The following is a 27,445-nucleotide window of genomic DNA, read 5'->3' as shown; positions in this document are numbered from 1 at the left end:
TGAAGCATAAACTCTTGTTTTATTGTACACTTACAATTTCTAGTTTTTACAAAGATATTTATACACAATTCTTATTTTACTGAGTAAATGGTTACAGTAGTTATGTACACGATACAAACAACTCTTTATACAAGTCTTGAATCTTCAACTTCTTTTCACATGGCTACTGGTGTTGCATGTTCAAAGTAATGAATGATTACCTAAATAGACGAGTAAAAGGTTAAATGTCAGGTTTATTAACTAAAGTAAGCAGAATTGCAGACAGGCACTAAAGTACACTGGTCTCTTTGTACTACAGGCACAACATGAACATGTCTCCTTGGCATCAGAACATAAGGTGTTTTTGGTTGGTTATCTTTGTGTTAGCATTCAAGTTACGTACAATTCTTCAGTTCCATACAGAAAAATGTATCCACTTTTAGCACTCAAGATTTTACAAAATGAAAAGGCAAAAAAAATAATTTGCATCTGAACACACATTGAATATCATTGAAAACTAACAGATGAACTTCGTCCCCTGGTTATGGCGCACAGCAAGCATGAGGAGGACGTGTGTCGTGGAACAGACTAACTAACTGATATCTGAGGGGAACACATGAAGCAAACATGTTTTGACTTAAAGCTCTTTTATCTTGTATTTTACAAGATAAACCAAATATATTCTATAAGAATATCTAATAAATAAGTTTGAAATGCTGCATTGTTATAAAAATATAATCATCGATGACTCCTGGGTTTCAGCTCTTGCCTGTGTATTGGAAATCAATCAAATGCATACTGTTAGTAGATCATGAAAGATTAGATGCAGCGTCTGGAGAACGTAACATGCAGGACAATGACAGTTCAGTATAACATGTACTGTTAAACTGAAACATTTTTGCCTTGATAACACCTTTCTGAATATTGATCATGTAATTAATTACTGAAGCTTTAGTGAGCCATTCGACAGCGGCTCAACTAGTGTCATAGCTACAAGAGAGGGGGAGAGAGGAGAGAGGGAGAGAGGAGGAAGAAAGCGAGAGGAGAGAGAGAGGAGAAAGGAGGAAGAGAGGAGGGAGAAAGGAGGGAGAGAGCGAGAGAAGAGAGCGAAAGGAGGGAGAGAGCGAGAGAAGAGAGCGAAAGGAGGGAGAGAGGAGGAAGAGAGCGAGAGGAGAAAGGAGGAAGAGAGGAGGGAGAAAGGAGGGAGAAAGGAGGAAGAGAGGAGGGAGAAAGGAGGAAGAGAGGAGGAAGAGAGGAGGGAGAAAGGAGGGAGAAAGGAGGGAGAGAGGAGGGAGAAAGGAGGGAGAGAGGAGGGAGAGAGGAGGGAGAAAGGAGGGAGAAAGGAGGGAGAAAGGAGGGAGAAAGGAGGGAGAGAGGAGGGAGAGAGGAGGGAGAGAGGAGGGAGAGAGGAGGGAGAAAGGAGGGAGAAAGGAGGGAGAGAGGAGGGAGAGAGGAGGGCGAGAGGAGAGAGAGAGGAGGGAGAAAGGAGGGAGAGAGGAGGGAGAAAGGAGGGAGAGAGGAGGGAGAAAGGAGGGAGGAGGAAGAGAGCGAGAGGAGGAGAGAGAGAGGAGAAAGGAGGAAGAGAGGAGGGAGAAAGGAGGAAGAGAGGAGGGAGAAAGGAGGAAGAGAGGAGGGAGAAAGGAGGAAGAGAGGAGGGAGAAAGGAGGAGAGAGAGGAGGAAGAGAGGGGGGAGAAAGGAGGAAGAGAGGAGGAGAAAGGAGGAAGAGAGGAGGGAGAAAGGAGGAAGAGAGGAGGGAGAAAGGAGGAAGAGAGGAGGGAGAGAGGAGGGAGAAAGGAGGAAGAGAGCGGGAGAGAGGAGGAAGAGAGCGAGAGGAGAAAGAGAGAGAGGAGGAAGAGAGCGAGAGGAGGGAGTGAGGGAAACAGTCAAGGAGACCAATAAGACCAATGATCAGGTAAAAGATCAAATGAGAAACATGGCCAAGAATCCAATGACTCCTGGGCTTCCTGGGCTTCCTGGGCTTCCTTCTCACACAGATAGTGAAGCTTATTAAGTCAAGTCAAAGCTGGTAGAACTGAGAGACCACTGAACTAATACAGAACACGCTTTCCTTCGAGTTCGTTCTGAGGTTCACAGCTCACGTTTTCACAAAGAGCTATGTGACGCGATAAGAACAATTAGATGTTCCCGTTAAAAACGCATTAAATACATGAGCATAAAAATAAAACCACGTGAAATCACTGTTGAGAAAAATATATAGCAAACGCTGTACTGCAAAGACAAGGACACATAACATCAGCTGCTTTCCACTGTATGTCTCTGTGTGATTTGATTCAATGAGGAGATTCTATGTACTTCCGTTGGGCCCCTCAGTGCTTAGGGTTAGGGTGCTTGGGGCCTGTGAGCGCAGGGCTGCACTTCATTCCATAAAGTGGTTTCCTCCCCTTCGTCCTTGTCGACTCTCCTTTACCGATGAGACAAACAACTGGTCAGGTGTAAACCAAAGACAGGCAGTCCAATTCTCTTTTTTTCTTCTCTCCACTAATTGGTCTTTTGACCAATCAATCACATCAGATCTTCAGAGCTGATTGGATTAGACCAATTAGTGATTTTTTTTAAATCAGAATCGGGCTGCCTGTCTAAGCGCATCCTTAGTCGCTGCCATATAACTTTTAAAAAAATGATCAGTGAGGTGAAGGAAGGCAGAAGGAAGGAAGGGAACAACTTCCTGGAATGAGACACGGCCCCCCGGCTCCCTGGAATGAGACACGGCCCCCCGGCTCAGGTCTCCGTCAGGGCTTTCTGACAGTGGTAGAGGAGGGAGTCAGGCAGCTCAGGGACAGGGGAGCGCAGCCACACGGCCAGAGAGTCAGCGTGGACACGACAGTGAAGCAGACATGGCTGACCCTGACCTGGACCCTGAAGCAGCCGGCACGCCACGATGCCCTCCGACCCTAAAGGGAAAAGAAAAAAAAAGGGAAAAAGTAATAAACTTCCATTACTCATTACTTCATGATGAAGTGCCATTAACAACAGTGTATGACAGTAAGATGTACAATAAGAGTATTATGATAGGCATGAGATTTTCTGAACTGGTCAGGGCTGGGTTAAAACATTAAGACGAGAGCGTGCCACCTGCTGACCTATGATGTCGACAACGTGGAGGTGTAGTTTGCCCTTCAGCGCGTCCAGTGTGGCCGTCAGAGGTTCTTGGTGTTCTGTTGTTACCAGTCGAAGGTTCTGCTTCAAGTCATGAGAGAAAGACAACCACATTTTCCCATAATCCCCTGTGGACACAGTCAACGGCCTGCATAAAACACAAACAGGAAGTAGAATGTCAACAGTGTGCACACACAGGAAGTAGTAGTGGCTAACAGAGGCCCCCTAGGCACTAGGTGTAGATCTGAGATGTAAGCAATAGGGTGGTAGCTCCATCTTGCCCTATGATAGGCCAGATGGAATTGTTGCCATGGTGCCTGTGAAGTAGGAGCGGGAGTTGACCTGTGAAGTAGGGGAGGGAGTTGACCTGTGAAGCAGGGGTGGGAGTTGACCTGTGAAGCAGGGGCGGGAGTTGACCTGTGAAGTAGGGGCAGGAGTTGACCTGTGAAGTAGGGGCAGGAGTTGACCTGTGAAGTAGGGGCAGGAGTTGACCTGTGAAGTAGGGGCAGGAGTTGACCTGTGAAGTAGGGGCAGGAGTTGACCTGTGAAGTAGGGGAAGGAGTTGACCTGTGAAGTAGGAGCGGGAGTTGACCTGTGAAGTAGGAGTTGACCTGAGAAGTAGGAGTTGACCTGTGAAAGTAGGAGTTGACCTGTGAAGTAGGAGTTGACCTGTGAAAGTAGGAGTTGACCTGTGAAGTAGGAGCGGGAGTTGACCTGTGAAGTAGGGGAAGGAGTTGACCTGTGAAGTAGGGGAAGGAGTTGACCTGTGAAGCAGGGGCGGGAGTTGACCTGTGAAGTAGGGGCAGGAGTTGACCTGTGAAGTAGGGGCAGGAGTTGACCTGTGAAGTAGGGACAGGAGTTGACCTGTGAAGTAGGGGCAGGAGTTGCCCTGTGAAGTAGGGGAAGGAGTTGACCTGTGAAGCAGGGGCAGGAGTTGACCTGTGAAGAAGGAGTTGACCTGTGAAGCAGGGGCAGGAGTTGACCTGTGAAGTAGGGGCAGGAGTTGACCTGTGAAGTAGGGACAGGAGTTGACCTGTGAAGTAGGGGCAGGAGTTGACCTGTGAAGTAGGGGAAGGAGTTGACCTGTGAAGCAGGGGCAGGAGTTGACCTGTGAAGAAGGAGTTGACCTGTGAAGCAGGGGCAGGAGTTGACCTGTGAAGAAGGAGTTGACCTGTGAAGTAGGAGCGGGAGTTGACCTGTGAAGTAGGAGTTGACCTGTGAAAGTAGGAGTTGACCTGTGAAGTAGGAGTTGACCTGTGAAAGTAGGAGTTGACCTGTGAAAGTAGGAGTTGACCTGTGAAAGTAGGAGTTGATCTGTTGACTCAGGACTAAAAAGTCTCATGTTATTGGTCAGATGCTCCATTAAGTTCTGGGTCCATACGTGTTAAGAGGAGAGATAGAACTAGGATCGGAACCAGAACAAAGTGCTCCGACCTCTCTCTCGTTACAAGTTACGGACAAGTCTATGGGCCCAACTGTCCCCTCCGCTTCAGAAATTCAAAAGATGCCAACACCTGAGAAATCGTGATTTGTCCAAAGCACCGGAACTAATGCTGCTAGTTCTCACGTATCCCTGTCGTTATATTCGAGTCATTTAGCAGACGCTCTTATCCAGAACGACTTAAGAGTAGTGACTGAGCGCTAAAATAGTTTCCCACTTTGCTGTTGCATTATGACAGCTCTACAGTACCATTCCTGTTCACATAGTCTGTCCGTGTGAGGTTAGGATCCAGGGTAACCTGTAAAACACAGCTCTACAGTACCATTCCTGTTCACATAGTCTGCCCATGAGAGGTTAGGATCCAGGGTAACCTGTAAAACACAGCTCTACAGTACCATTCCTGTTCACATAGTCTGTCCATGAGAGGTTAGGATCCAGGGTAACCTGTAAGACAGTGCTGATAGTTACAGATAGCAGTAGTTTTACCTGAGGAAGTGTTTCAGAGAGAGGCTCAGTGAGAACTGTGCTGCCTGGGGCTGGCCCAGGGGTCTCTGGTAGGACAGTAACCCAGCCAGCTCCACCTGGACTGAGGCTCTCTTCATGACAACAGTGTGCAGACAAACCGACACACTGTGACCCTTAACCTCCTTCAACGGACTACCTGAGATACAGGAGATCTGAGGGGGAAAACAACATGATGAGAGTAATCAGTTTGACATGATTTACGGGCTGCAAAAATTCCTGAAACTTTCACAAAGATCTGTGTTTTTTCTAAATCCCGGTTGGAGGATCCCCTGGTATTTCTGTCTTGATTCCGGGATCTTCCAACCAGGATTTCTGAAAAAGACAAGGGAACTTTGTTGTTAAGGCCAGTCTGAAAAATATATACCTCCAGTTCTTTGCAGGTGAGCTGCAGCGCCATCTGGTGGAGCGCTGAGTCATTGTTGTTGGAAATGAAGACCAGCAACACTAAGGCATCCTCTTTATACACTCTACAGGCTGACAGAGCCAGGCTAGAGTCCTGGTCCGAGCAGAGGGGGGTGAACTCAGAGCGGGCCAGCCCAGAGAGCTCTGCTGGCAGGTGGGAGGTGAGAGAGAGGTCCCTGCGTCTCTCTAGTGCTGGAGCTGGGTGTAGATCTTGTTGTGTTTGTGGGTCTGTCTGTGTGTGTGTGGGCGGTACAACAGCCACCATGCCATTTCCCCTGATCAGAGAGAGAGGTCCTCCTGCCTCTACTCTCTGCTCCGTCCCCTCTACAAGGGGGTTACCGTTGCTAGTGGTATGGTCCAGTGTTCTCTGGGAGGTCTGTTGAGGTGTGGTAGTGCTAGCAGCACCCCCCTCTGAGGCCACAGTGGTCGAGTCCAGTAGGTTGCTAAGCAGAAGGTTGTCAACGGCAGCGCTGCGAGACGAGTGGGAGGAGTCAGAGGAGCCTTCGCTGGCGCCTGATGATGACTCCCCTCTGGGTTTCCTTCTGAAGTGTCGGGGCGCCGTCTCGACTCGGCCCATCTGTTGGGGAGAGTACCAGCCGATATTTAACAGCACTCAGGCAAACATCCGACAGCACTCAGGCAGACATCCGACAGCACTCAGGCAAACATCCGACAGCACTCAGGCAAACATCCGACAGCACTCAGGCAAACATCCGACAGCACTCAGGCAAACATCCGACAGCACTCAGGCAAACATCCGACAGCACTCAGGCAAACATCCGACAGCACTCAGGCAAACATCCGACAGCACTCGGGCAACAAATGAGAATTAGTTCTTAACTGACTTACCGAGTTACATAAAGGTTAAATAAAAAAATAAAACACAGTACTCCAGCGTGAGCTGATAGCTAAAGCACCTGTATGTTTCTGCTTTGAAGTCTAGGCCAGGTTACTGTAAAGCACTTTGACAACTATTGATGTAAAAGGGCTTAAATAAAGACTTAAATACATGCAATTGATTGGCAATGCTTAATGAACAACCAAACAGTAGAAGGTAATCTCACCAGACACACAGAGTTGTGGGACCCCAGGCCAACAAAGAGCGACGAGGCCAGCTGCCGTTTCTCCTGGTCAGGCTCAAGTCCAGAGGAGGGTTTCTGTGTCTGGGAGGGTGGGGTCTGAGGGGACAGCAGGGGACTGGGCAGCTCCACTAGGGGGGTTGGGGTCTCACATGCACTCTGCTGCTGGGCCAGGTACCCGTCCTTCCCCCACACCCTCTTCACCCCCTCCAACTTCAGAGTGGTAGAGCTGAAATAACATTGGGATACTAACCTGGGTCTTCTACAAGATTATATCAAAGAACATGTCATCAGTCTGGTTTAAATTCCTCTGACAATCTACGGTAAATGCGAAGTTCCTCAAGGCTCTGTTCTTGGACCAATACTGTTCTCATTATACACTGAGTCTAGGGCTATTGCGGTGACCATTATGACCATCAGGTCATGGTACTCAGGGCTCTACTGTCCCTCCATCAGGTCCTAATGGCCTGGTACTCAGGGCTCTACTGTCCCTCCATCATGTCCTAATGGCCTGGTACTCAGGGCTCTACTGTCCCCCCATCAGGTCCTAATGGCCTGGTACTCAGGGCTCTACTGTCCCTCCATCAGGCCCTAATGGCCTGGTACTCAGGGCTCTACTGTCCCTCCATCACGTCCTAATGGCCTGGTACTCAGGGCTCTACTGTCCCTCCATCAGGTCCTAATGGCCTGGTACTCAGGGCTCTACTGTCCCTCCATCAGGTCATAATGGCCTGGTACTCAGGGCTCTACTGTCCCTCCATCAGGTCATAATGGCCTGGTACTCAGGGCTCTACTGTCCCTCCATCAGGTCCTAATGGCCTGGTACTCAGGGCTCTATTGTCCCTCCATCAGGTCCTAATGGCCTGGTACTCAGGGCTCTACTGTCCCTCCATCAGGTCATAATGGCCTGGTACTCAGGGCTCTACTGTCCCTCCATCAGGTCATAATGGCCTGGTACTCAGGGCTCTATTGTCCCTCCATCAGGTCATAATGGCCTGGTAAGGGCTCTACTGTCCCTCCATCAGGTCCTAATGGCCTGGTCAGGGCTCTATTGTCCCTCCATCAGGTCCTAATGGCCTGGTACTCAGGGCTCTACTGTCCCTCCATCAGGTCATAATGGCCTGGTACTCAGGGCTCTACTGTCCCTCCATCAGGTCATAATGGCCTGGTACTCAGGGCTCTACTGTCCCTCCATCAGGTCATAATGGCCTGGTACTCAGGGCTCTACTGTCCCTCCATCAGGTCCTAATGGCCTGGTACTCAGGGCTCTACTGTCCCTCCATCAGGTCCTAATGGCCTGGTACTCAGGGCTCTACTGTCCCTCCATCAGGTCCTAATGGCCTGGTACTCAGGGCTCTACTGTCCCTCCATCAGGTCCTAATGGCCTGGTACTCAGGGCTCTACTGTCCCTCCATCAGGTCATAATGGCCTGGTACTCCGGGCTCTACTGTCCCTCCATCAGGTCATAATGACCTGGTACTCAGGGCTCTACTGTCCCTCCATCAGGTCATAATGACCTGGTACTCAGGGGTCCCTCCATCAGGTCATAATGACCTGGTACTCAGGGCTCTACTGTCCCTCCATCAGGTCATAATGACCTGGTACCCAGGGCTCTAATGGCCTGGTACTCAGGGCTCTACTGTCCCTCCATCAGGTCATAATGGCCTGGTACTCCGGGCTCTACTGTCCCTCCATCAGGTCATAATGACCTGGTACTCAGGGCTCTACTGTCCCTCCATCAGGTCATAATGACCTGGTACTCAGGGCTCTACTGTCCCTCCATCAGGTCATAATGACCTGGTACTCAGGGCTCTACTGTCCCTCCATCAGGTCATAATGACCTGGTACTCAGGGCTCTAATGGCCTGGTACTCAGGGCTCTACTGTCCCTCCATCAGGTCATAATGGCCTGGTACTCAGGGCTCTACTGTCCCTCCATCAGGTCATAATGGCCTGGTACTCAGGGCTCTACTGTCCCTCCATCAGGTCATAATGGCCTGGTACTCAGGGCTCTACTGTCCCTCCATCAGGTCATAATGGCCTGGTACTCAGGGCTCTACTGTCCCTCCATCAGGTCATAATGGCCTGGTACTCAGGGCTCTAATGGCCTGGTACTCAGGGCTCTACTGTCCCTCCATCAGGTCATAATGGCCTGGTACTCAGGGCTCTACTGTCCCTCCATCAGGTCATAATGGCCTGGTACTCAGGGCTCTACTGTCCCTCCATCAGGTCATAATGGCCTGGTACTCAGGGCTCTACTGTCCCTCCATCAGGTCATAATGGCCTGGTACTCAGGGCTCTACTGTCCCTCCATCAGGTCATAATGGCCTGGTACTCAGGGCTCTACTGTCCCTCCATCAGGTCATAATGGCCTGGTACTCAGGGCTCTACTGTCCCTCCATCAGGTCATAATGGCCTGGTACTCAGGGCTCTACTGTCCCTCCATCAGGTCCTAATGGCCTGGTACTCAGGGCTCTATTGTCCCTCTAAACACTCTGACATATGTGGAAATGCAATCGAAAATCACATCTAAAACTCATCATTAAAACAGTTGGCCTATCTTACTATTAAAACTCACCTCACTGTGATGATCAATTTGAAGAAAAAGGTTCAACAGCAGGTTGAAACAGTGTAAAACATGGTTATTGTAGATGTTGTTTCAAAGCCCGACAACAACGAAACGGACAGCGCTTTCTAAAGGTCATCGATTAACTCAAAACAACCATATTAGAGCTGATGCATAGGCTTAAGAGCCCGAGTCCAAATATTATGATTGTGCCTTTTATACCATAAATAGCCTAAGCGCATATTACACAAAACTGACTCTAGATGTCTTTGGTACTTGGTTTAGCCTATAATCCAAAATTAAACAAATTGTAGAACGTATCTTGTATATACATACAAAGCGATGCTGTTGTTTCTTTGATTGTGCTGGGCGGTTTACAGAGTTTAGCCTACAATTAAAGTGAATTTCTGTACTTGATGTTGAATAGCCGGGTAAAATGAATTGTTTTTATAATTAAATTGGGTGACACGTTACCTTTAGCTACAGAATACCTCACCGCCATGCTTTTCAATCACCTCCTCTCTCCCCTCCATTCCTTTCTAGACCGCGCAGACGGGCTGTCAACAGTTTAGTGAGATAAAACGGTTGAGCATGTTGCGCGCCGGCGAGAGCATCCTCTTCATAAAAAGGGGGTTGGGTCGTTGAGTGAAATAAGGGTTTTATTGTATTTCTTTCTCAGCTGCTCATATTAAGCACATGCTCCTCAGTTTTATTTTAGTGAAATATGTTTTGTTTTGCGAAAACATGTTCTCGAACAGATTTCACTTGGGTTTCTCAAGTTAAGCACTGGGTAGCTGCAGGAATAAGGTTTGAGAGCCCATGGCATACAGAGTTTGTGGCGAAATATCACCTGTCGCGCCAGCGAGAGCATCCTCTTCAAAAAGGGGGTTGGGTCGTGGAGTGAAATAAGGGTTTTATTGTATTTATTTCTCAGCTCATATTAAGCACATGCTCCGCTATAAAACCAAAGTAGCCTACAAACGGACCGGTGGGAAAGAACGAGACCTCCACTCGCTATTCATGTTCATAAAGACGACATTGCTTTTTCCCCCTGTTCCTGTTCCTGTTCCTGTACATTTGATTAAAATGGGAACTAATTTTACATACAAGATTAAATTGAGAATAGTCTGACGGGTGTAAATATGATCACTTGATGAGAGAAGAGGGTGTGCAGCCTGAGGTAAGGAAGCTTTTTTTTTTTTTACTACTTTAACAAATCAGCAATATTCTATAGTCAAGAACTGCAACGCTGCTGGGTTTTTCACGCTCAACAGTTTTCCGTGTGTATCAAGAATGGGTCACCAACCAGAGGACATCCAGCCAACTTGACACAACTGTGGGAAGCACTGGAGTCAACATGGGCCACTATCCCAGTGGCGTTCGACATCTTGTAGAGTTCATGACCCCGACAAATTGAGGCTGTTCAGAGACCAAAAGGTGGTGCAACACTATATTAGGAAGGTGGTGTTCCTAATAGTTTGTAGACTCAGTGTATATGTTACTTATTGGTTAAAATAACATGGGGTACTAATATAACCCAAAGCCGAGTTAGTCTGTCTGAGCTACACACTGACAACCATAGGTTGTGTTTTTTTTTTGCATAGTTGAAGCCAAATTCAGTTATTTCATCATCATTAGTGGACTGTGAGAGGGATGAGAACATACCCTTCTTGGTGAGATAGCTCAGTGCTGTTTCCAGACAGGCCGGAGCTCATGGAGAGCAGAGTAGGAGACAGTCTGTCTGTGATGCTGCAGGACGACAGACTGACCGGCAGGGACAGACCATAGGGCTCCAGGCTCAGAGCTGAGAAAGAGATGGGAAGACACTATGTATCCTCAAGAGAAGTCATTTGTCATACAGCAGCCATTGTTACCGGCGGCCATTGTTACCGGCGGCCATTGTTGCCGGCAGCCATTGTTGCCAGCAGCCATTGTTGCCAGCAGCCATTGTTGCCAGCAGCCATTGTTGCCAGCAGCCATTGTTGCCAGCAGCCATTGTTGCCAGCCGCCATTGTTGCCAGCCGCCATTGTTACCAGCGGCCATTGTTACCAGCCAGTGTTACCAGCGGCCAGTGTTACCAGCAGCCAGTGTTACCAGCAGCCAGTGTTACCAGCAGCCAGTGTTACCAGCAGCCAGTGTTACCAGCAGCCATTGTTACCAGCAGCCATTGTTACCAGCAGCCATTGTTACCAGTAGCCATTGTTACCAGTAGCCATTGTTACCAGTAGCCATTGTTACCAGTAGCCATTGTTACCAGTAGCCATTGTTACCAGTAGCCAGTGTTACCAGTAGCCATTGTTACCAGTAGCCATTGTTACCAGTAGCCATTGTTACCAGTAGCCAGTGTTGCCAGCAGCCAGTGTTACCAGCAGCCAGTGTTACCAGTAGCCAGTGTTACCAGTAGCCATTGTTGCCAGCAGCCATTGTTACCAGTAGCCATTGTTACCAGTAGCCATTGTTACCAGTAGCCATTGTTACCAGCAGCCATTGTTACCAGCAGCCATTGTTACCAGTAGCCATTGTTACCAGTAGCCAGTGTTACCAGCAGCCATGTTAAAAAACACCAGACAATAACAATGAATATGTAGAGGGTTAAATGAACTGGATTTGATGTGTCTGGGTAGTGAAATGTCTTTTGTGTCAAAAAACTAAACAGCATGAAACTATTGATATACACACTCCATTTAGCAGACACTTTTTCCAAAGCGACTTAGTCAGTCACAGTCAGCCAGTCACAGTCAGCCAGTCACAGCGAGCCTGTCACAGCCAGTCAGTCACAGTCAGTCAGCCGGTCACAGCCAGTCAGTCAGCCAGTCACAGTCAGCCAGTCAGCCAGCCACAGTCAGCCAGCCAGCGAGTCACAGTCAGCCAGCCAGCCAGTCACAGTCAGCCAGTCACAGTCAGTCAGCCACAGTCAGTCAGCCACAGTCAGTCAGCCACAGTCAGTCAGCCACAGTCAGTCAGCCACAGTCAGTCAGCCACAGTCAGTCAGTCAGCCAGCCACAGTCAGCCAGTCACAGTCAGCCAGTCACAGTCAGCCAGTCACAGTCAGCCAGTCACAGTCAGCCAGTCACAGTCAGTCAGTCACAGTCAGCCAGCCAGTCAGTCACAGTGAGCCAGCCAGTCAGTCACAGTGAGCCAGCCAGTCAGTCACAGTCAGCCAGCCAGTCAGTCACAGCCAGCCAGTCACAGTCAGCCAGTCACAGCCAGCCAGTCAGCTATTTTACCAACATGTGATCACAGGAAGTAATTATAAAAATTATAAATAATTACACATTTTTCATAGTAAAACAATAAAAGTGGAGGATGTCAACTTGTTACCTTTCTCCTGGACCAGGTCCTCCTGCCTCTGATGAGGAGATTTGTAAGGAGCTGCCCCAGCAGCCAACGCCTCCGACACATAGCCATCCAGGAAGGACAGGGACGAGTCTACCTGAGGAATGAACCAACACCACAGCCAACTCAGACAGGAAATGATGCACCACTCAGACAGGAAATGATTAGATCAACTTCAAATATTAAAGTAGCTCAATACATTGAGATGTTTGCTCTTGGCCAGAGAGACCACCTGGTTGAATAAAGCTTAAATAAAGAGGATAAACATTTTGTTTTATAGAGCCAATGACGTTCCGTGGGGTAGCAGTGCAAGTTTTGCCAATAGATGGCGGTGTACCTCCAGGCTTTCTAGCCTGCTCTCGGCTGGCAGTACCCTGGCTCTGAGCTTTGTATCCTGGCTAAGGATCATCAGTTCCTGGGCCTTTTGCCGGAGCACCGTATTCAGAGACCCAGAGTACCTGCATTTACAGCAAATTACAGAGTGACTTAGTCTGTGCATTCATCTAAAGCAGGTCAAAAAATATACACATCACATTACAGAGTGACTTAGTCTGTGCATTAATCTAAAGCAGGTTAAAAACACACATCACATTACAGAGTGACTTAGTCTGTGCATTCATCTAAAGCAGGTCAAAAAATATACACATCACATTACAGAGTGACTTAGTCTGTGCATTCATCTAAAGCAGGTCAAAAACACACATCACATTACAGAGTGACTTAGTCTGTGCATTCATCTAAAGCAGGTCAAAAAATATACACATCACATTACAGAGTGACTTAGTCTGTGCATTCATCTAAAGCAGGTCAAAAACACACATCACATTACAGAGTGACTTAGTCTGTGCATTCATCTAAAGCAGGTCAAAAACACACATCACATTACAGAGTGACTTAGTCTGTGCATTCATCTAAAGCAGGTCAAAAACACACATCACATTAGAGTGACTTAGTCTGTGCATTCATCTAAAGCAGGTCAAAAACACACATCACATTACAAGAATCTTCTGACATCTTCAGAAGATCCACTACAAGCAAAACCAACTAAGGAGAAGTGTGAGCGTAGGAAATAAGCCTGAAATTCAGCCCGGTTTTGTGTTAACATCCCACTCTGTGTCATATAGAGGTGGCAGGTAGCCTAGAAATTAGAGCGTTGGGCCAGTAACCGAAAGGTCGCTGGTTCGAATCCCTGAGCCGACAAGGTAAAAAAACACACACAAAAAATGCCGATGTGCCCTTGAGCAAGGCATGTGATCCTAATTAATCACGTCAGTCGCTCTGGATAAGAGCGTCTGCTAAATGACTAAAATCTCAAAATGTGACACCGAGTGGAATGTTAGGACACAGGGAAGACAAGTACCTCTCACACACATCCCTGGCCAGGGCCACAGACACTGGGCTGGAGCACAGCTTGGTCATGGCCCCCAGTACCCAGCTCCTGGTCTCAGTGGAGGTGTGTCTCTGGTCCAGTAGTCTGGCCAGCAGTCTCATCACGCTGCCCGGGTCTGATTCCTCCTCTCTCAGGTAGGAATACTCACCCAGCACCTACAGTAGGGACCAGAGAAAATCACACAGGTGATCAGGAAGTTACATTTCTGTGGTTTGGGGGTAAGTCTATTTGAATGTTGATAGTAGGAATTAATTATTCGTCAGGAATAAATCACAACCCTGCTTCATTTAAGAAACAATCTAAATAAAATGGGTCTTTAAATGTCATCCATTGAAACTGGAAACAGAGTTAAATCATTTTAGCAGTATCCAGGACAGGACAGTGTACTGACCCAGCTGATGACCTGTAGGAAGCGTTGGGGCAGCTTGGCCGTCTCCCCCTGTAGTAAGGACACGTAGGAGTCCACAGCAAATAGCCTCAGCTGCCTGTCCTCCACATTATCAACACCTGGAGCAGCAGAGGCAGGCATTAACACCTGGAATCAATTACGGCAGGTAAACCATGAATGGGGTCAATTCCATTCAATTAATTTGGGAAGTAAACTCACATTTCAATTCTAATTTTCCTACATTTTTTAAAGTGAAAAACGTAAATGTCAGTTTGCTTCCTGAATTGAAACGGACAAGACCGCAACCTGACATAAATGGAATTAATGTCAATCACTAGTACCACCTGAAACCACAACAAACCAGGTTCAGAGTGTCCATTGGTTGATTTACCTTCAGCCAGTAGTCTCAGGAAGTTGTTAGGGATGTCAGGCTGCATCACGTCTCCCCCCAGAGAGAACACAGAGTTCATAGTCTGGATGAACCAGACATTGTCTGGGGCATACGTAGAGTGTTTATAGGAACAACAGACCATTGGGATTGGGGCCACGAATAAAAGAGCAACAACAGAACAGATACAAGCTGGCCTCCCGAGTGGCGCAGGGCTTGGGACGTCACTACAGCCTGCGGTTCAATCCCAGGAGGGGGGGGAACGGTGTTCCCTCTAACAAATTGGGGAGGCTGGCTTCCGGGTTAAGTGAGAGGGTGTTAAGAAGAGCAGCTTGCGAGTTATGTTTTTGGATGACGCATGACTCAACCTTCGCCTCTCCCGTGCCCGGGAGATGAAACAAGATCGGAATTGGATATCATGAAATCTGGGAGAAAAATGGGGTACAATTACACACACAAAAAAAGAACAGATACAAAACTGTCTGTCCCATTATCATCATCATCGTCTCAGGTCCAGCAGTTCTGGGTTTCTCCAGATCTCACTGATACACTTGTTAGCCAGGCCTGCAATCAACAGAGAGCAACCCAACAGAAATATCATGAACGCCTTTGATTGTAGCTACTAGCTAAGTTCTACGTAAACCCATTTCCATAGCATGTAGTTTCCACGGTCAGTCCCCATGGTCAAGACTCAATAATGAAAGGATATTTTTCAGCTAGTTCTGCTACTTTCCCCACGAGGTCTATAGTGCTGTAGTCGTCACAGGTCAGCCTGAGGAACTCAAGCATCTTCTCGACGATCACTGTAACGTTCTGGGCATTGGTGATGCGGAAGAGTAACTCTAGTGTCTGTTGGGGAGAGGAGGGGGAGGGGGGGCATATTGATTGACACGTCAAGAAGGGTTGTTAAATTCTGGAAACGTTACCAAAGTTCCCAGGTTTTTTTCCCCATAAATCCCAGTAGGAGGATTTTGAGATCTATTGAAAACCTTGGAACTTTGGGAATAACGTTTAGAATTTTGCAACCCCACCTATGAGTACAGTAAATGCCAAAGCCCTGCCACACCATGGCATCTCCTGCCTCACTCACCTCACGCTTAATGATGATGTCAGAGTGGTCCAGACACTATGAAGACGGACCTCGCTCTTAAAGATGTCAGAATGGTCCAGACGTATGATGACTCACCTTGAGCTTAATGATGTCAGAGTGGTCCAGACACTATGACTGATCTTGCATTTAATGATTATGTCAGAGTGGTCCAGACACTATGAAGACGGACCTCGCTCTTAAAGATGTCAGAATGGTCCAGACATATGATGACTCACCTTGAGCTTAATGATGTCAGAGTGGTCCAGACACTATGACTGATCTTGCATTTAATGATTATGTCAGAGTGGTCCATACACTATGACTGACCTCGCGCTTAATGATGATGTCAGAGTGGTCCAGAAACCATGATGACTCACCTCGCACTTAATGATGACATCAGAGTGGTCCATACACTATGATGACTGACCTCCCGCTTAATGATGACGTCAGAGTGGTCCAGAAACCATGATGACTCACCTCGCGCTTAATGATGACATCAGAGTGGTCCAGACACTCTATGATGGTCATCTGGTGAGGCAGGGCCAGGTTAGCATCCTGCTGCACCACGTACGTCAGAGCCTTCAGACCTGAGATATCACACACACACACACACACACACACACACACACACACACACACACACACACACACACACACACACAACTTACCATAGGAGTGTCCAGCAGGCAAGTTCTTTAAATTACGTCAATACAACTGAAGTACAAAACAGTTGTGGTTTGTAAACAGGTTTTAATGGATGTCCTATGATCACTATTAACATCATGTAAATAAAAAAAAAAGGATTAGGTCCAACTTCTGACCACACTGAACAGGGTGGGATCTTACCCAGATATTTGAGGTTGATCTTAGGCGATAGGACAAAGTTCCCGATACATTCTGCTGCTTTCTCCAACAGTTGTGACTTTGGATGAACTGTATAGATGGTCTTCACACATTCAAATAAAATGGCTGAAAAATAACAAGGAAGTTAAACCAAAATAATGGGGGGGGGGGTGCAACAATGTCTGTGCAGATGTGTTCTGACAACTCTCGTAGAGGACACCTTAAGTAATACCGTACCGTAAGTAATGTTGTGATTCATCTCTGCTCTTCTTAACGACTCCTCCAGTACATCATACATCATCTCACTAGTGCTGTAAAAACCCAGAGGAACATCTTAAGTTAGAAAACGGAGTTGCCCATCTGAGACTACGACAAACTCTCACCTAAATAGACAACGATTATAGGGCCAACAGTCTCCCAGAAAACAGCTGAACTAAAAAGCTTAATGGACAATCTCCATACCAAGTGCTTCTTATTCCAGGGCTAACAGGCCCAGAGTACTAATCAATCCGGTGACACCAGAATGTGAAGGGGGAGGTGTGTGGACAGACATATCTAGAATGATATGATATATTACTGTACCCCTGGTCTTCCTTCCCCAGGTAGGCCAGTATCCTGAGCAGCTGTATCTGAAGCCAGGGAGCAGGAACACTGTGATAGTTGAAGTCCAGAGGGAGTTTACCTCCAACCACCTGCCTCAGGATGGTCACCATGCTCCCGGTCAGATCCTTATAACTCTCTGGGTTCTCCTGGAGACGTTGGGGAAACAGCAAGATGCTTATAGTCTTATAGGATACCACATTGGCTAGTGTAGTCTGTACTTACGTGACACAACTATGTAATCAATGTGAAAATGAATTGGAAGAACAATTCCACTGTTAGTCTATTTGATTACCCAAGTTTTTAGTTTTTAAATTTAACTAGGCAAGTCAGTTAAGAACATGTAAGAACACATTCTTATTTACAAATGACAGCCTACCCCGGCCAAACCCGCTGGGCCAATTGTGCGCGGCCCTATGGGACTCCCAATCACAGCCAGATGTGATACAGCCTGGATTCAAACCAGGGACTGTAGTGATGACCTCTTGCACTGAGATGCAGTGCCTTAGACCGCTGCGCCACTCGGGAGCCTAGTTATCTCAAGTGTTTTTTTCCCCCCAGTGATATGGATGAAGAAATGATGCCATTATGACAGGAAGTACCTTGATGAGCTGTAGGTAGATGTGTAGAGAGGCTGTCATGACTCCGGGGTCTTTGTCACACAGGGCCTTCCTAAACTTGCTGTGGATGTGTTGCACCTGGTTAGGTGCGATCAGGTAGAACTTGTACAGAGCCAGGACTGCTTTCCTCCGGATGATCTCCCTGTGGACAGATAAAAGTTGGTCCTAATTGCTCTCAGCACTGTGAAACTGCACTTACCCGACCGACCCATTTGATTGTAAATATCCTTTGCTATCTATTTAACATTTTTAGATGTGATATGTTTTATGACTGCTGCAAGATGTATTGCCTCTCTGAGGACATTGAGTTTCAGAACCCCCCACACACAGAAAAAGGTTTCTGAAAATGGGTAAAAGGCCCTACATCGGAGCATTGTCATAACACAGGCAACAGCGATGTTGTGGGTTCAATGCCTACAGAGATTACACACCAAACCGAATGACTCACTCACCTGCACTTTAAGTCACATTTGCCCATAAAGTGAGACTGAGCAAAGTACAAGGATCTGTATGTAATATTCAAGTTCTTACTTTGGATGTGTGAGTTTCTCCTCCACCACCGGTAGAATGGCAGGTATCATATCTTTGGGAAACATCTGACTGACGACAGTTAGAGCCATGCACACCTCGATCAGGTTGGTACTCTGCAGATCCTGTCAAAACAACAACACCACCAAGTCTATAAAACAACAACAACAACAACAAAAACAACAACAACAACAACAAGGTCTTGCAATATTCATTCAACTACTGCATGCGGAAACCCAAGGACAACAAAATCAAGGGTTGAAAATGCACCTTTAGGACTGTGTTCACCAGGAGTAGCAGAAACTCATCGGTTTCATTAAGGAACAAGGATACAGCGAGGTAACCTGGAGACACAGATTAAATCAACAGAACTATTGGACATATTAGGAGAAAAAAATTAAATAGTTTGAATTTCAATCAAAATGTGTTACAGTAAAGCTAGGCTTTCTGAATCGTTACCAAATCAAAATGATCATTCCAGGAGAATATATCATACCGATTATTTATATAAATATCATATGAACAGATAACATCCTGTGAATATGTACAGTACCAGTAAAAGGTTTGGACACACCTACTCATTCAAGGGGCTTTTCTTTATTTTTTTAAACAAATTTTCTACATTGTAGAATAGTGAAGACATTAAAACTATGAAATAACACATATGGAATCATGTAGTAACCAAAAAAGTGTTAAACAAATATATTAAATATATTTTATATTTGAGATTCTTCAAAGTAGCCACCCTTTGCCTTAAATGACAGATTTGCACACTCTTGACATTCTCTCAACCAGATTCATGAGGTAGTCACCTGGAATGCATTTCAATTAACACGTTTGCCATTTCCAAAGTTAATTTGTGGAATTTCTTTCCTTCTTAATGCATTTGAGCCAATCAGTTGTGTGGTGACACGGTAAGGGTGGTATGCAGAAGATAGCCCTATTTGGTAAACAACCAAGTCCATAATATGACAAGAACAGTTCAAATAAGCAAAGAGAAACGACAGCAGCCAACACGTGCTCAGCATATGTGGGAACTCCTTCAAGACTGCTGGAAAAGCATTCCAGGTGAAGCTAGTTGAGAGAATGCCAAGAGTGTGCAAAGCTGTCATCAAGGCAAAGGGTGGCTACTTTGAATAATCTTAAATATAAAATATATTTAGTATATTTAATATATTTGTTTAACACTTTTTTGGTTACTACATGATTCCATATGTGTAATTTCATAGTTTTTGATGTCTTCACTATTGTTCTACAATGTAGAAAATAGTAAAAAATAAAGAACAACCCTTGAATAAGTCAGCATGTCCAAACTTTTGACTGGTACTGTATGTCTATGGAAGGTACACATCCTGTGTATGTCTATGGAAGGTACCCATCCTGTGTATGTCTATGGAAGGTACACATCCTGTGTATGTCTATGGAAGGTACCCATCCTGTGTATGTCTATGGAAGGTACCCATCCTGTGTATGTCTATGGAAGGTACCCATCCTGTGTATGTCTATGGAAGGTACACATCCTGTGTATGTGTATGTCTATGGAAGGTACCCATCCTGTGTATGTCTATGGAAGGTACACATCCTGTGTATGTCTATGGAAGGTACCCATCCTGTGTATGTCTATGGAAGGTACACATCCTGTGTATGTCTATGGAAGGTACACATCCTGTGTATGTGTATGTCTATGGAAGGTACCCATCCTGTGTATGTGTATGTCTATGGAAGGTACACATCCTGTGTATGTCTATGGAAGGTACCCATCCTGTGTATGTGTATGTCTATGGAAGGTACCCATCCTGTGTATGTGTATGTCTATGGAAGGTACACATCCTGTGTATGTCTATGGAAGGTACACATCCTGTGTATGTCTATGGAAGGTACCCATCCTGTGTATGTCTATGGAAGGTACCCATCCTGTGTATGTCTATGGAAGGTACACATCCTGTGTATGTGTATGTCTATGGAAGGTACACATCCTGTGTATGTCTATGGAAGGTACCCATCCTGTGAATGTCTATGGAAGGTACACATCCTGTGAATGTCTATGGAAGGTACCCATCCTGTGTATGTCTATGGAAGGTACACATCCTGTGTATGTCTATGGAAGGTACACATCCTGTGTATGTCTATGGAAGGTACACATCCTGTGTATGTCTATGGAAGGTACACATCCTGTGTATGTCTATGGAAGGTACACATCCTGTGTATGTCTATGGAAGGTACACATCCTGTGTATGTCTATGGAAGGTACACATCCTGTGTATGTGTATGTCTATGGAAGGTACCCATCCTGTGTATGTGTATGTCTATGGAAGGTACACATCCTGTGTATGTCTATGGAAGGTACACATCCTGTGTATGTCTATGGAAGGTACCCATCCTGTGTATGTCTATGGAAGGTACACATCCTGTGTATGTCTATGGAAGGTACACATCCTGTGTATGTCTATGGAAGGTACACATCCTGTGTATGTCTATGGAAGGTACACATCCTGTGTATGTCTATGGAAGGTACACATCCTGTGTATGTGTATGTCTATGGAACGTACCCATCCTATGAATGTGTATGTCTATCGAACGCACCCATCCTGTGTATGTGTATGGAACGCACCCATCCTGTGTATGTGTATGGAACGCACCCATCCTATGAATGTGTATGTGTATGGAACGCACCCATCCTGTGAATGTGTATGTGTATGGAACGCACCCATCCTGTGTATGTGTATGGAACGCACCCATCCTGTGAATGTGTATGTGTATGGAACGCACCCATCCTGTGAATGTGTATGGAACGCACCCATCCTGTGAATGTGTATGGAACGCACCCATCCTGTGAATGTGTATGGAACGCACCCATCCTGTGAATGTGTATGTGTATGGAACGCACCCATCCTGTGTATGTGTATGGAACGCACCCATCCTGTGAATGTGTATGGAACGCACCCATCCTGTGAATGTGTATGGAACGCACCCATCCTGTGAATGTGTATGGAACGCACCCATCCTGTGAATGTGTATGGAACGCACCCATCCTATGAATGTGTATGGAACGCACCCATCCTGTGAATGTGTATGTGTATGGAACGCACCCATCCTGTGTATGTGTATGGAACGCACCCATCCTGTGAATGTGTATGGAACGTACCCATCCTGTGAATGTGTATGGAACGCACCCATCCTATGAATGTGTATGGAACGCACCCATCCTATGAATGTGTATGGAACGTACCCATCCTATGAATGTGTGTGTGTATGGAACGTACCCATCCTGTGAATGTGTATGTGTATGGAACGCACCCATCCTGTGAATGTGTGTGTCTATGGAACGCACCCATCCTGTGAATGTGTCTATGGAACGTACCCATCCTATGAATGTGTGTGTATGTGTATGGAACGCACCCATCCTGTGAATGTGTGTGTCTATGGAACGCACCCATCCTGTGAATGTGTCTATGGAACGTACCCATCCTATGAATGTGTGTGTCTATGGAACGCACCCATCCTGTGAATGTGTATGTGTATGGAACGCACCCATCCTATGAATGTGTGTGTCTATGGAACGTACCCATCCTGTGAATGTGTATGTGTATGGAACGCACCCATCCTATGAATGTGTGTGTCTATGGAACGCACCCATCCTGTGAATGTGTATGTGGAACGCACCCATCCTATGAATGTGTGTGTCTATGGAACGCACCCATCCTGTGAATGTGTATGTGTATGGAACGCACCCATCCTATGAATGTGTGTGTCTATGGAACGCACCCATCCTGTGAATGTGTATGTGTATGGAACGCACCCATCCTATGAATGTGTGTCTATGGAACGCACCCATCCTGTGAATGTGTGTATGGAACGCACCCATCCTGTGAATGTGTGTGTCTATGGAACGTACCCATCCTATGAATGTGTGTATGGAACGTACCCATCCTATGAATGTGTGTGTCTATGGAACGTACCCATCCTGTGAATGTGTGTGTCTATGGAACGTACCCATCCTGTGAATGTGTGTGTCTATGGAACGTACCCATCCTATGAATGTGTGTCTATGGAACGTACCCATCCTATGAATGTGTGTGTCTATGGAACGTACCCATCCTGTGAATGTGTGTATGGAACGTACCCATCCTATGAATGTGTGTGTGTATGGAACGTACCCATCCTGTGAATGTGTGTGTCTATGGAACGTACCCATCCTGTGAATGTGTGTGTGTGTATGGAACGTACCCATCCTGTGAATGTGTGTGTCTATGGAACGTACCCATCCTATGAATGTGTGTCTATGGAACGTACCCATCCTGTGAATGTGTGTGTGTGTATGGAACGTACCCATCCTGTGAATGTGTGTGTGTATGGAACGTACCCATCCTGTGAATGTGTGTGTGTGTATGGAACGTACCCATCCTGTGAATGTGTGTGTGTCTATGGAACGTACCCATCCTATGAATGTGTGTGTGTATGGAACGTACCCATCCTATGAATGTGTGTGTGTATGGAACGTACCCATCCTGTGAATGTGTGTATGGAACGTACCCATCCTATGAATGTGTCTATGGAACGTACCCATCCTGTGTGTGTGTGTGTGTCTATGGAACGTACCCATCCTGTGTGTGTGTCTCTATGGAACGTACCCATCCTGTGAATGTGTGTCTCTATGGAACGTACCCATCCTATGAATGTGTGTGTCTATGGAACGTACCCATCCTATGAATGTGTGTGTCTATGGAACGTACCCATCCTATGAATGTGTGTATGGAACGTACCCATCCTGTGAATGTGTGTGTCTATGGAACGTACCCATCCTGTGAATGTGTGTGTCTATGGAACGTACCCATCCTATGAATGTGTGTCTATGGAACGTACCCATCCTATGAATGTGTGTGTCTATGGAACGTACCCATCCTATGAATGTGTGTGTCTATGGAACGTACCCATCCTATGAATGTGTGTGTCTATGGAACGTACCCATCCTGTGAATGTGTGTGTCTATGGAACGTACCCATCCTGTGAATGTGTGTGTCTATGGAACGTACCCATCCTATGAATGTGTGTGTGTGTGTATGGAACGTACCCATCCTGTGAATGTGTGTGTGTATGGAACGTACCCATCCTATGAATGTGTGTGTGTATGGAACGTACCCATCCTATGAATGTGTGTGTGTATGGAACGTACCCATCCTATGAATGTGTGTGTCTATGGAACGTACCCATCCTGTGAATGTGTGTCTCTATGGAACGTACCCATCCTGTGAATGTGTGTGTCTATGGAACGTACCCATCCTGTGTGTGTGTGTGTGGAACGTACCCATCCTATGAATGTGTGTGTCTATGGAACGTACCCACTCTCTTCTCCAGGACACTGCCCTGCTGGGCCAGCTTGATGGCGTGAATGTAACTGAAGGACGCCTGGTAACCCAGCATCTCACAGTAGATGGCTCTCACCATTATTTCCTTCATCTGACGCTGAAATGACATGATTATAAATGTGTGTGTCTATGGAACGTACCCATCCTGTGTATGTGTGTCTATGGTTACTTCCCGTGGCAACCATTCGACTGAGAAGAATGTCCAAATATTCAACACAGGTGTTAAAATACCGTGTTTTGGTTCCCCTCTGGTGCAATTCTTAACAAAGCCGTTGCCAGGGTAACACACTCCACATATAATACAAGTAAACACATCTATAAATCTGCCTCAGTGATGACAGATTCAGGTCGTTGAAAACAAAGTGAGTGTCAGCGTTTTTACGGACACATTGCAATGCCTCTCTCTCTCTCTTTGTGTTGCTCTGTGTGAAGGGGAGACGAAGTGAGACTTACCATGGTGGTGTTGGGAGACGCTACCTGCTCCTTGATAGACTCCAGTTCCTTTTTAATAAGTTTTTCCTCCTCCTGGAAATAAAGACAAGGGGAATGTTTGTATAGAGTTGAGGGTCAGGTGTAGTGGCGCCTGCATAGGCTCTGGTCTTTGTTTGCTCTTTTCCATATGATCTCTGATAAGCTACACAGGAAAGGGCTGAACAAATAGCCCATATTAATATATGCATCAGTGTATATCCCGAAGGGTTATATCCTTCCTGTTTGGCCCTGTCCGGGGGTGTCCTCGGATGGGGCCACAGTGTCTCCTGACCCCTCCTGTCTCAGCCTCCAGTATTTATGCTGCAGTAGTTTGTGTGTCAGGGGGCTAGGGTCAGTTTGTTATATCTGGAGTACTTCTCCTGTCCTATTCGGTGTCCTGTGTGAATTTAAGTGTGCTCTCTCTAATTCTCTCTTTCTTTCTCTCTCTCGGAGGACCTGAGCCCTAGGACCATGCCTCAGGACTACCCGACATGATGACTCCTTGCTGTCCCCAGTCCACCTGGCCATGCTGCTGCTCCAGTTTTAACTGTTCTGTTCTGTTATTATTCGACCATGCTGGTCATTTATGAACATTTGAACATCTTGGCCATGTTCTGTTATAATCTCCACCCGGCACAGCCAGAAGAGGACTGGCCACCCCACATAGCCTGGTTCCTCTCTAGGTTTCTTCCTAGGTTTTGGCCTTTCTAGAGAGTGTTTCCTAGCCACCGTGCTTCTACACCTGCATTGCTTGCTGTTTGGGGTTTTGGGCTGGGTTTCTGTACAGCACTTTGAGATATCAGCTGATGTACAAAGGGCTTCATACATAAATTTAAGAAACTGACTGTTGGAACTGTTAAGGCTCCATGGATTGATGAGGAATTGAAAAACTGTATGATTGAAAGAGATGTGGCAAAAGGAGGGGCTAATAAGTCTGTCTGAACATCTGACTGGCTGACTTACTGCAAATTCAGAAATGATGTGACTAAACTCAACAAAAATAATAAACTTTATTATGAAGCCAAGATCAATGATATAAAGATTGATGGAAAAAGACTTGAGTATTTTAAATGAAATTATGGGCAGAAAGACAAATTCAACTCCATCTTTTGTCGAATCAGTTGGCTTACTCATCACAAAACCATGTGATGGTGACAATTATTTTAATGATTATTTCATTGGCAAAGTGTGCAATCTTAGGCAGGAAATGCCAACAATGAACAGTGAGCCATCGTACTCCAGCATAAAAAAAAATATGAAAGAAAAGCATTCTAAGTTTGAATTTTGTAAAGTTAGTGTGAGAGGTGGAAAATGTATCGTTATCAATCAATAATGACAAACCTCCTGGCATTTACAACATAGATGGAAAGCTACTGAGAATGGTAGCTGACTCTATAGCCACTCATATCTGTCATATCTTTAATCTGAGCCGAGAGGAAAGTCTTTGTCCTCAGGCCTGGAGGGAATCTAAAGTCATTCCTTTACCCAAGAGTGGTAAAGCTGCCTTTACTGTTTCTAACAGCAGAACTATCATCTTGCTGCCAGCTCTTTTAAATGTGTATTTTTTTTTATTTTTCCTTTATTTAACTCGGCAAGTCAGTTAAGAACAAATTCTTATTTTCAATGACGGCCTAGGAACAGTGGGTTAACTGCCTGTTCAGGGGCAGAACAACAGATTTGTACCTTGTCAGCTCGGGGATTTGAACATGAAACCTTTTGGTTACTAGTCCAACGCTCTAACCACTAGGCTACCCTGCCTCCCCTCTTAGCAAACTGTTGGAAAAAAATGTGTGTTGACCAAATATAATGCTCTCTCTAAACAAATTAATAGATTTTCCGAGAAGGGCACTCAACATGTACTGCACTGTCACAAATGACTGATGATTGGTTGAAAGAAATGTATAAAAATATTGTGGGAGCTGTACCAATTTCATTGCAGCCTTTAATATTACTGACCATAACCTGTTGTTGAGAAAATGTACGCGTTATGGCTTTCCAACCTCTGCCATATTGTGAATTCAGAGCTATCTAATAGAACTCAAAGGGTTTTCTTTAATGGAAGCTTCTCTAATGTCTAACATGTAAAGTGTGGTGTACCGCAGGGCAGCTCTCTAGGCCCTCTACTCTTTTCTATTTTTCCAATGACCTGCCACTGGCATTAAACAAAGCATGTGTGTCCATGTATGCTGATGATTCAACCACATACGCATCATCAACCACAGCTAATGAAGTCACTGAAACGGGTGGCCAGTAATAAACTGGTCCTGAACATCTCTAAAACTAAGAGCATTGTATTTAGTACAAATCATTCCTTAAGTGCTAGACCTCGGCTGTATCTGGTAATGTACGGTGTGGCTGTTGAACAAGTTGAGGAGACTAAAATGACCTTAGATTGTAAACTGTCATGGTCAAAACATATAGAGTCAATGGTTGTTAACACGGGGGAGAGGTTTGTCTGTAATAAAGAAATGCTCTGCTTTTTTGACACCACACTCCACAAAGCAAGTCCTGCAGAATCTAGTTTTATCTTATCTTGATTATTGTCCAGTCATGTGGTCAAGTGCTGCAAAGACATGTTTGTTTAACTGACTGACACACAATGTGTTTAATATAAATTGTAAAGTATTTTGTCTGCAATGTCTTTTTCGTTATGTCAGACCCAAGTATTAGCGTCAGCTAAAGTGGGGATCCTAAAATCAACATCAATTAGTCTCGCAGTCTAAAGCATACGGCATAGGCTTGACGTTGAATAGAATTTGGGGGATCAGTGGACACTAGTAAATAATTACAGTTTCGTTTCAGAGTGGTTAATTGTGGCTAGACAGGTAGCTGTGGGCACTAGTTAATACACCACCAATTGTAGCGAAAGTGTACAGATAGCTAGCCACCTAATTTGAGCTATGCTACTGCTGTCAGCCTCGATGCTGACCATAATGTGTAAGACAACTGGCCAGAGAGCTGGCTACGGTACTCACATGTTTGGATGTCAATTCGGTGATTCCTTTGATCAGATTCCCTAATTTGGAGGAGGGAGAAAGTTTCCCAGCTCCTGCCTGCGTATCTAGCGAAAGGAGGCTCGGGAGAGCAGACAGAGTCTTCTCGACAACATCACTCATGGCGACGCTCAAAGCAGGCCGCAAACAGCTAGCTTCTTGCTCGTAAAGTACACCTAGTGAATAATTTGCTCATAACACTGACATCGTCTTTAAAAAACAATGCGCACCTGTTTAACTACAGTTGAAACTAGCATTCATGTTTGTTTTTTTTGTAACGTAACGTTAGCTAGCGCCAGTCGGCCATTGTTTTGATTCAGCA

At 45.9% G+C, this 27,445-nt stretch overlaps 1 protein-coding gene and 2 long non-coding RNA genes across 19 annotated transcripts; 2 read left to right on the top strand and 1 right to left on the bottom strand.

The window, feature by feature from the left end:
* ap4e1 (adaptor related protein complex 4 subunit epsilon 1) lies at positions 1 to 27,445 on the bottom strand. The gene is made up of 22 exons (XM_052480907.1): positions 27,106 to 27,445; positions 24,113 to 24,184; positions 23,633 to 23,756; positions 18,564 to 18,637; positions 18,297 to 18,418; positions 17,748 to 17,907; positions 17,128 to 17,294; positions 16,783 to 16,856; positions 16,549 to 16,671; positions 16,180 to 16,289; positions 15,322 to 15,461; positions 14,616 to 14,728; positions 14,228 to 14,343; positions 13,807 to 13,991; positions 12,784 to 12,904; positions 12,432 to 12,543; positions 10,775 to 10,913; positions 6,530 to 6,773; positions 5,428 to 6,042; positions 5,025 to 5,215; positions 3,082 to 3,245; positions 1 to 2,892 (listed from the first exon to the last, which is right to left on the bottom strand). The coding sequence occupies exons 1-22, from the start codon at positions 27,244 to 27,246 to the stop codon at positions 2,720 to 2,722; spliced, it is 3,480 nt and encodes a 1,159-aa protein (XP_052336867.1). The 5' UTR covers positions 27,247 to 27,445; the 3' UTR covers positions 1 to 2,719.
* Positions 7,007 to 8,808, top strand: LOC127912117 (uncharacterized). Of its 17 annotated transcripts, none has more exons than XR_008080863.1 (5): positions 7,007 to 7,264; positions 7,397 to 7,484; positions 7,655 to 7,786; positions 8,442 to 8,617; positions 8,685 to 8,808. It is a non-coding gene; the product is annotated as an uncharacterized LOC127912117 (long non-coding RNA). The 17 variants fall into 17 exon arrangements; XR_008080862.1 differs by having other exon boundaries at positions 7,007 to 7,352; XR_008080861.1 differs by lacking the exons at positions 7,397 to 7,484; positions 7,655 to 7,786 and adding an exon at positions 7,787 to 7,962 and having other exon boundaries at positions 8,486 to 8,617.
* LOC127912118 (uncharacterized) lies at positions 12,846 to 13,789 on the top strand. The gene is made up of 3 exons (XR_008080870.1): positions 12,846 to 12,958; positions 13,019 to 13,192; positions 13,253 to 13,789. It is a non-coding gene; the product is annotated as an uncharacterized LOC127912118 (long non-coding RNA).

Source organism: Oncorhynchus keta, chromosome 26 (assembly GCF_023373465.1).
Source record: "Oncorhynchus keta strain PuntledgeMale-10-30-2019 chromosome 26, Oket_V2, whole genome shotgun sequence".
Taxonomy (NCBI): Eukaryota; Metazoa; Chordata; class Actinopteri; order Salmoniformes; family Salmonidae; genus Oncorhynchus; species Oncorhynchus keta.
Note: the sequence above shows the minus strand (reverse complement) of the source record. Positions and strands in the feature narration are given on the sequence as shown.

Excerpts from the sequence above, each read along its gene's own strand:
- ap4e1 (XM_052480907.1), bottom strand. The coding sequence starts at position 27,246 with ATGAGTGATGTTGTCGAGAAGACTCTGTCTGCTCTCCCGAGCCTCCTT. Across the intron at positions 24,185-27,105 it reads CCGAATTGACATCCAAACAT|GAGGAGGAAAAACTTATTAA; the intron begins GTGAGTACCGTA and ends CTTTATTTCCAG. Across the intron at positions 16,857-17,127 it reads CTGGGGAAGGAAGACCAGGG|CACTAGTGAGATGATGTATG; the intron begins GTACAGTAATAT and ends GGGTTTTTACAG.